This window comes from Rattus rattus, chromosome 11 (genome assembly GCF_011064425.1).
Source record: "Rattus rattus isolate New Zealand chromosome 11, Rrattus_CSIRO_v1, whole genome shotgun sequence".
Classification (NCBI taxonomy): Eukaryota; Metazoa; Chordata; class Mammalia; order Rodentia; family Muridae; genus Rattus; species Rattus rattus.
The window spans coordinates 53399439-53409108 of NC_046164.1; the positions used below are offsets into that span (position 1 = coordinate 53399439).

A 9670-nucleotide genomic window follows, 5' to 3' on the forward strand; every position below is an offset into this window, starting at 1 on the left:
AAGCCCGGCACTCACAAGGCAGGCAGAGTAGATGTCACCAGCCCTGTCTCCAAATTCCTCCTCCCCTACAGAAAAAATGTGGATCTGAGCATGGCACATATGCGATACCTGGCTGTGTTCATTTTTTAACAAATAGGATTATGCTTTAAAAATCACTTTTAAAATGTAACTTCAATTACTGGGAGGGGGGTTGAAATAAACTTTCTCCTTCATGAAGAAAGGACAATGGGTTATGTACCACACAGAAAGCTTTTAGAAAGGACAGTACTGTTTCTGAGAAACTCTGGACTCAGTGGAGAAAGCACGTATTGACTTCTCTTTCCACTCCAGAGTCAGAGTTCACTTCAAGTTGCTTCACTCCAATGCCTTCCAGCTTCACCATGCCTACTTTCCTTGGCATACTGCTAGGAAAATATTCCTGGGGCATCGAACTATTCCTTAAAAACTAAATCAAGCATTGGGAAGTGACACTAGACAGATTTTGAGAGTTCCAACTTACACTGTACCTGGTCAATACGGTAGGTATCAGGGATACAAAGGAGGGACTGTGAACATGCATTTAACAAATCCTCAAGTAAATATGGTACAAGATAAACGCTTGAAACTAAACAGAGTATGAGAACGGAAGCTACAACTGGCTATGGACAGCTCCACTCCTCTATTATTGAGCACTTAGTAAAGCAACAGTAACCGCTGACCTTTAGTTTGGAAAAGAGGGAACAGACAGATGTAATAGGAAGATAATTTCAGAAACTCAGACAGTTCACATTTACGTAGTGTCTTGAAAATCTGGGTAATATATGTGAAGTTCTCACCCTTTTAGAATCCTTCACAAAGTAACTTCCACTTGACCCTTGAGAGATCCTCTCTGGGAAAACTCCAATTTCTATCGCTTGCTCTGCTTTCAGTACAACATCAGCAAATTCTGGATCTTCCAAGAATGTGTTTGTTTCTGAAATAACAGCAATCACTACATTAGACCAGCTGTGTGCATGCTCTTACTGTGGACCTGTGTAAGCACCTTCAGGACCTGTGTAAGCACCTTCAGGACAGTAAGATACAGAAACAGCAAAGCAGACATCAGATAGCAGCGTTGATCCTCTTAGCTGACCCTAGGTGCCTGTGTGTCCCTGGGTACATGTATGAGTACACACGGAGGTCAAAGGTCAACGTTGGGGTGTTTCTCAGGATGGGTTCCTCAAGAGGGATCCTTTTAAATCAGTGTCTGTCTGTCTGTCTGTCTGTCTGTCTGTCTGTCTGTCTGTCTGTCTCTCTCTCTCTCTCTCTCTCTCTGTGTGTGTGTGTGTGTGTGTGTGTGTATTTTGCTTACAAATGTCTGTGCCTGGTATCCTGAGACACTACAACAGAGCATTAGGTCCCCTGGGACTAGAGCTACACAACTCAGGTTTTCTGGAAGGTCAGTCAGTGCTCCTACTGCCAAGCTATCTCTCTAACCAACCCCCAACACACACACAGACCTTAAACATTTATTTAGTCATTCATTTACTTATTTATTCATTGCTTTTATGTGTGCCGTTCTCATGCATGGAAGCCAGAGGGCAACTTCAGGAATCTTTTCAGTTTCCATCACATGGGTCCTGGGGATTGGCCTCTGGTGGTCAGGCATGGCAGCCAAGCCCCTTTACCTCCCTGACTGGAACCACCTCCCCAACCCCAACATTTTTAAGATTAGACAGGTGTCTCTTGTTGGGAATTGGGGCCTGCCAATTAGCCTAGGCTGACCAGCCAGTGAGCCCTGGGGATCCGCTGTCTCTGCCTCAGCAGCACTGCATTTTTCTATTAAGCTGCCCCTCTGTTCTCTACAGCTCTTCTCCCACACTCTTCCAGCAGACTACTCCTTCCAGTATACTGACTTAACAATGTATCTATCACCCAGGTCTACTGCATGCTCTCCTGTTCTCCTGTATCAGCACTCTTCACTCCCAGCTTCCACCCTCAACTCCCACTTCTGTACCCAACCTCCTTTCTTGGTTGCTAAAAGACAGCTCAAGACTCACTACCCTCAGAACTTAATTCCATATCTCTACACCTCTCCCAAATACAGCCACGTTGCCCTATGCTGATGCTATATCTTCTTCCAGTTGCTTGGATTAAAAACCTTGGCTTCATCAACGATCTCACCCTCTTAATCTCCACATATGAGGTATAAACCAGCCATAAGTATCCAAAACACAAACTCTTATAACCTCTGCTCCTATAATGAAATCAGCCCTATCAACTCCTTCCTAATTAAATTAAGCCAATTCACAATCATATCCCATAAACCAAACAGCCTAAGGGTTTCCCATTTCACTCTAAGCAAAAGGCCATGTCCTTATGGCCTCTACTTCCCGTTACCCAACTGCTGTTAATCTCTGCTTTATTTGAGCATATCTCTGACTTGTTTTGTCAGCTCTGAGCAGACAAGGATTTCTTTTTCTGGTGTGTCCTCAGAACTTGCAGTTTCTAGAACATAATAAGCACTCAATAATCACCTGCTGATGAATTACTAATGAATCATTCAGAATGCAAAAACAAACCAAAAGCCACTTCCATTTTAATTTGGAAGGTACTTCAACTCTCTATGTACATTATTATGAAATTCAAAACACAATCAACTTTAATTTAGGCAGAAATAAAAATGTTATTTACTTTTTAAAAAAAGTCTTTGCTGACAAAAGTATTACAAAAAGAATTATTTGGACACAACTTACCAAAAATAAGCAAAGTATTTTAATCATGTCTATACAACTGAGACGCTCCTTCCAAACAACCCTTACTAGTCCCTTGAAAATAACTAAGAATTAAGTGAGGAACTCTACCTTGATGACTCTGGACAGGGATCAGGATATAGTGGGCATTGATATTTATTTGAATAATAAAGACACCAGTAACCATTATCAATAGTCAAATGATATTTCTTAGGTTCCTTAAACAATATTGATCTATCCTGTGCATGAGTGTTTGACTGTCCGTATGTGTGGGTGCTGGGGACTGAACCCAGGTCCTCTTGTAAGAGCAGAACCATCTCTGTAGCCCCAGTGGATAGGTTCTAAATGAAAATGATCTTGAAAAATTACTTATTTCAACTGTGTTCCTAGTGCTGGGGTACTAATATAGCCAAAATGTATCACCAGCAAGTGATCTTGAGAGGGAATACAACAAAATGATCTCAAAGAAATATCATTTCTTTTCCTTACTAACATTTTTTGTATACACGAAAACAAACACAAACTTCTTTTTCCAGAAATGAAGTCTCTTGCAGTTTGACTCTCTATCCTAGACCTGGCATCTGGAGCAAATCCAAAGTCTATTTACCCCTTTCTTTCTGTGACAGTTCTTCCACAGACAAAGGTCACTCCATATTCCCCAGTCTCTCACTGTCCACTTCCTCCAAAGTGCTCAGAATTACCAGAGCCTCGTTCCCTGCCTATTCAATGCCCCCACCACTATTATCTTTGAGATTTAAAAAAAAAAAAAAACCAACTATTTTTATTTTATATGTCTCGCTTGCATGTATGTATGTATACTAAGTACCTGGTGCTTATGGAAGCTGAAGGAGGACCCTGGAGGCCCTGGAACAGGAATCACAGATGGCAATAAGTCTGAGAACCAAGCCCAGGTCCTTCAGAAGAGCAGTAAATGCTCTTAACCATGGAGCCATCTCTCCAGCCCCATCCTTCAGTTTCCCAGTCTCTCCACAGAATAAGGCTTCCAGAACTAAGAAACCCATTGCAGAACACAGACTCTCTAGTCTTGATATCAACTCAAAAGAAGAGGCCTTATAGTGATCATTAGTTACTTAGGACCCTGCCATACACTACTAGTTAATTAGAAAGATTCAACTCTGAGACCACTGTGGTCTCTCCCATCTGCAACAGTTCCTTAGGATACTCCATGCACATTGTTACTATTAAATGTTACTGAACTGACACATGGGTTATACTTTAAAGTTTATCACACACACTCTCTTCCTTGCTGTCACAGAACCCACAACCACTCTCTAAATATTTAGTAACTCAGCTTAATCCAAATCAGATCAACCAAGAGGTCTTTCTGTACAATAAGTCAGGATGTTCTCAGACTCTTAAAGAAACACCATCTTCCCCACTGGAAATGCCCATTCTCTTATTTGAAGATGGCCTGGATTCACCAACACAATCTACAAAGGTACTTTTATGTTAGATAGATAGATAGATAGATAGATAGATAGATAGATAGATAGATAGATAGATAGATAGATAGCCGGCCCTAACTATCATGAGACAAAAGGCAGCTTCAACTATATTCAAATCAAAGCAATTCGTTTTCAGTAGCTAATTTTTCATTAGCTGTTTCCTTGGCATTTACATTCTACAAGTCCTTACATTCGGTGATTTAAATACACACTGGTAATGGGTTTAACTTGAACACTCACTGATATCACGCTGCTTTGTGCCTAATGTGCTATGGGTGATTTGGTTGGAAGACTTGTGGTTGGCACCTGGTTTGAGTTTCAGTAGTAGAAAACATAGTTAACTGCATTTTCTTTCTGTGAAGGGGTGTGAGAAGGACTGAACTTAAAGACCCTTGTAGCACTAAACTACACTCCGGCCCTGCTGACTTTGCTTTTTAGTTAAAATTATGTTCATACTTTAAAGGAACTGTTCTTTTGACTTGTGTACATGTCAGAAAATTCAATTTTTTTCTTTCTTCTTCAATACAAGATTTTTAATTAAGTGTTTAACACCATTTCGGTCCTCAAAAGATATTTTCTAAGGAGAATCTCAATTTTATCTTTGCAGCATTATTTGTGTCACCTCTAGGAGGTGGTGGCCTTGTAGTCAAGTTCCAGCCTTATTCAGTTCCTGGCTTTTAAAGATGTCCATCCAGCTTAATCTCTGAATGGTCCTTAATAATTCCATAGGAAACTAAGCTTCCTTCCCATTCACTGTTCACATTTAAAACTGTAACAAAATAACTTGAATTCTGGGAAAGCACAGAACTTTGTTCTGATTTCTGATGTATCACATGTACCTAGCACATAGATGGACCTCAAGAAAGCCATCTAAAAGGTTAACGAAGTATCCATTTGATTACACCAAAGGCTGTTATGGGTGCTCTGGAAAATACGGATTCTAAAAAGCTATCCTGTTACCTTTTATGGTTAGATGAATATAAGCAGGCTTGGTAACTTAACATACTTTCATTTAAATAAACCAACAAGAATTCATCCTCCTTCGAAGATTAGGACTATATTTTACCCATCTTTCCTACATCTTACTAGAGTTCTTTCTAGAAAAAGGGCTAATGAGTTTGGTGATTAAGCATGCCCCAAGGGTTTCGACTGATGCCACTCCCCTGGTCCTTTCATCTAAGACCCCGGCTCCAGACTTCCCAGGAACCCTCAGCTTTCCCTGTCTAGTCACACGCACAGCTCATCAGAACTGTGTTAAGTGACCACTACTTCCTCTGGGATACAAAGCTATGGAGATACAGCAGTTAACCACCGGCCACCATTTGTTACTTGCTGTGGGTTCCTCAAGACTTACATTCTACTGGTGGTCAGTAGATAATCAAATATTTGATGAATGATGTCCATTTATGTAATAAATTGGTAAGGATGGCTGAAAACTGTGTTTGTTTTGTAGATAAGAGTCTCGCTGAATTAGGCTGGGCTGGCCTTGAACTCACTATATAGACCAGACTGGCCTTAACCCCAAGCCTGATCCTCCTTGCCTCAGCCTTCTACTCCTGCTAGAATTACAGGAGTGAGTCAGCATGCTCAGTTTGCAATAGCTGTATTCTGAGCCCTGGCAGGCTGAGAAGTCATTTTTAGTTCCATAATTGCTTACTTTCAAAGTTCAGGTATGGTGGACTGTCAAGACAAAGGAAACATGTATTGTTAAAGACCTGCCCTGAAATACTTAAGATTATTGCCTCTTGATCCCTGATCAGGCACCCCTACCACCAGTGATGAGATTCCTTCCACCCAATAGACTTCAGCAAGTTACGTTTTGCCTCTTTATTTGCATTTTAGATTTGTTTATTTTATGGTGTGAATGTGTTGCCCGTGGGTATGTATGCGCATCCTGTCCATGGCTGGTGTCTATAGAGGTAAAAAGACTGCATCAGATGCCAAGGAACTGGAGTCATAGGAAGCTGTGAACCACCATGTGAGTGACTCTGTTAACTGCTGAGTCATCTCTCTACCCCCTGCTTCTTTCTCAAACCCTTTATTTTAGTTTTATGGGGTTTTTTTTTTGTTTGTTTGTTTGTTTGTTTTGTTTTGTTTTTGTTTTGAGAGTTTTTGCTATGCAACCCCTAGCTAGCCTGGTACTACGCTATGCTTAAATTCAAAGCTGTCCTTCTGCTTCGCCTACCTAAGTGTTGGGATTACAGGTATGTACCACCCAACCAAGTTTGCTTTTTCATGGGGGAACCCAAAGTGGCACTTATTTCATAAGCTGGTTACCATCCATTACAAGTGACGTGCAGAGAACTCTGCCCAGCACACACAGCTAGTATACCAGTATTAACTGTCATCTTTATTACAATCTCATTCACTGATTAGGATGACCGAATACTGACTTGATAACACTATTGTTTATGAGACTTTGCCAACGACATTGTTAATATAAAGACCACAGATGCATGACATCCTCTATTGGCTCAAGAACATAAAGTTCTTGTTTGTATAAATAAAATAGTTAAGGGGTTGGGGATTTAACTCAGCGGTAGAGCGCTTGCCTAGCGAGCGCAAGGCCCTGGGTTCAGTCCCCAGCTCCGAAAAAAAAAGAAAAAAGAAAAAAAAAATAGTTAAGACACCAGAAATGTCAATATTAATCTAAAAGCCTATCTTAAAATTAAAGGTGTTCTCCTGACATCTGAATGGTAGGTAGATTAGTGGACAAAAGAGCTAATGGGCACTTTTGATAAATAAAACAAAAACCTAGTTAATTATCCAATGATAAACCTTTTGCTAGTTTTTAATAGTTTCAAACTATTTTTAAAATCCTATTTAAAAATTTAAAATGAAGAATCAAGGGAAAAAATCCTATTAAGAAGAACCTACATAATACCCCAAAGTAGTAGTTGTTCTATAACACAGACTCCTATAGTAAAACCGACAAAGTTCAGGACCTGGAAGAGAAAAGAAGTGGCTTAGTCTTGACCACTTCCTGGATAAGTGACTTTGTGCAAACTACTTACTCCTCAAGTATAGGAGCCGCCAGTCATTACAGCTTTACTAATTTTCAGTTCTCACAAAGGGGGTCTGAGACAACTAACCTATTGTGCTGCTGTGAGGAGGTCAAAGATCACCTTAACTAACTGCAAAATCTGATACAGATAGCACCACCGAGAAGTTAAGACAATCCATCTGCATTCCAACTACCACATTCTTATCCTTTTGACCTTTTTAGCCTTAATGTAAGTGTTGACAGCAAATCAACAAAAGGAGAAAAACAAACCAACCAATTCAACCCAGTCCAACAGTAAAGGTTTTTCAAGACCTTGGGCTCTATTTAAATCTAACACACAAGGTTAACTCTGGGGCAAGTAGCAGTCACATGGATCTCAGCTACCTCACAGACTAGAATCTAACTCCTAGGTGGTCAAAGTGTCCACTGCAGCTGGTTGAACAGAGGTGCATTTGTGAAAGTGGGAAACTTCACATTCCCTTGCTCTATTCAGTGTTGTGTTGGAACTCGTCCATCAGCTAATGTCCGGGTAATGGTAGACGGGTACTTAATGTCAAGAGACTACTTCGAGGATTTGTGTTTGAATAAAAGTTGTTAGAACTCTTGATTTGTTCTGCCCAAATCATTTCAAGTCACATTAGCACACTGGTAGGTCAAATAAAACTTAACAACCTCTAGGAAATGAAGTATTAATAACTACCTTCCCTGTGGCTTTTCCATAAAGGGTCATATAGAATGATCCTCTTGAAAGGAGTGGTACATATGCCACTCCTTTGGGTCCATCCTGTCATTAACTAGTAGGAGTTTTCTTCAAAACAAAACAAAACAAACAAACAAACAAAAAAGCCAGTCTAGACTCCAGATGGATCTCATACAAAAATACTCCATTTCAGCCAAACTCCACTCCACCGGTCTAAACTCACCACACAGACATCCGGGCCTACAATAGCATGCCTGAATTTTAGTTTAAACATTTCTTGTTAGCCTCTCTTTCAAAGGTCCACTTAAAATCAGCCCACACGATAACGAAAAGGTGTTTTTCTTTTTAAGCGCACAAATATACTTTTCAGAGAGCTGGCGGCAGGATTTCACCCGCCTCTGCCCCCTCTGGCTAACGTCACAATAGCAACATTTAATAGAAAGTTTTGAAACTTGTCCCAGCGGCAAATGGTCGTTCTTTCCTCACATCTCTCAGCTCTCATCCGCCCCGTAAACTCGTGACTCCGAGGAGAACTTTCTGGATCGTTGTGAGTTCTTAATTCAGAACTTAAGTCCAAACTTGAACAAACAACTTACGTCACAGTCCTGGGTGAAGTTTCCTTCAGTGTTTGGTTCCCAGTTGGATTGATTCTTTTGGGGAGCCTACAGAGTGAGATTTTAGGGGTTCCTGTAACTCCTGCCACAGGGGTAAAGGTGAGAGGAAACTGAGGCAGGGAGGGGCGGGCTACGCGCGCGTACACGGGTCGCACCTGAGACTGCGTTGCGGGTCCGGTCCAGCTCGGTGGACAAGCTCGCGGAGATCGACCGGTCCTCGGACACCACCGGCGGCTCTTCGGTGGCGGGCTCGCGAAGGACAGCCGCGCCCTGGTCCGCCTGCAGCCTTACGGCGCTCCCGGGCGCGCCCCTCCGCGGCTGGGCCCAAGCGACACGAGGCAGCAGCGGCTCCCGCTCCTCGTCCTCATCCTCCGAGGGGCGGGTGGCCTCGCAGGCCTCCGCCATGATGTCCCGGGGCGGCTCCGGCATTCAGAGCCGCCGGGCTTCGGACTGGGGCCCCAGCATCACGCCGAACCGCGGCGGACCGCTCCCACCGACGCCACCTCACCAGTCCACCAGCCCGTGCCCGCCCCGCCCAGCCGCCGGCCACGCCCCGCCCCTCGAGGCCCGGGACGCCTTCCTCACGCCTGCGCAGAAGGACTGGGGGTGGGGCAAGCGAGGGCGAGGCGGGGCGAGGCGGGGCGAGGCGGGGCGGGGCGGGGCAGGGCAGCACGGGCCACCTGTGTCTAGACTCCAGGATGTGTTGTTGCTTGCCACTACTGTGGATCCAGCCAGAGAGCCCGGACCAGTACCGTTTCCGCGGAAGTGCTTCCCTTCCAACCTAATAGTCCTCCTTTATTACTATGTACACATACATTTATTTCACTAACTTCTCTCTAAAAGTTCGTGAAGACTGAGAACTTCTATTACTATAGTCCATATGTTATACATATATTATATATATATATATGATTGTTTGACTAACATCTTGGAATAGAAGTTCACAAGAGCAGGGAGCATCTCTTTAGACAAAAGTGGGGTTTTGTAACCATAATCTGTACATTATATACATTTATTTGATACTAACATCGAGAAGGAAGTTTTTGTTAGACATTCTTGATAATGGTAATTTATAGTTTTCTTTTGCCTTGACTGATGTAAACTAAGGTGTATCAACATTTAGAAGTCTTTCAAAGGCTGTATTTTGGCTATGTTAATTTCTTTTTCCTAATTCA

General features: G+C 42.5%; 1 protein-coding gene across 1 annotated transcript in view; it reads right to left on the minus strand.

Annotated features, from left to right (window-relative positions):
* Pi4k2b (phosphatidylinositol 4-kinase type 2 beta) overlaps positions 1–9035 on the minus strand; it is a 28589-nt gene extending 19554 nt beyond the window's left edge. Inside the window, exons 1-2 of the mRNA XM_032916228.1 lie at positions 8651–9035; positions 816–952 (exon numbers count right to left, since the gene is read on the minus strand). Of these exons, the coding sequence (XP_032772119.1) occupies positions 816–952; positions 8651–8924 (411 nt within the window). The 5' untranslated portion in view covers positions 8925–9035. The remainder of the gene's footprint in view (positions 1–815; positions 953–8650) is intronic.
* Positions 9036–9670: the final 635 nt, after the last annotated feature.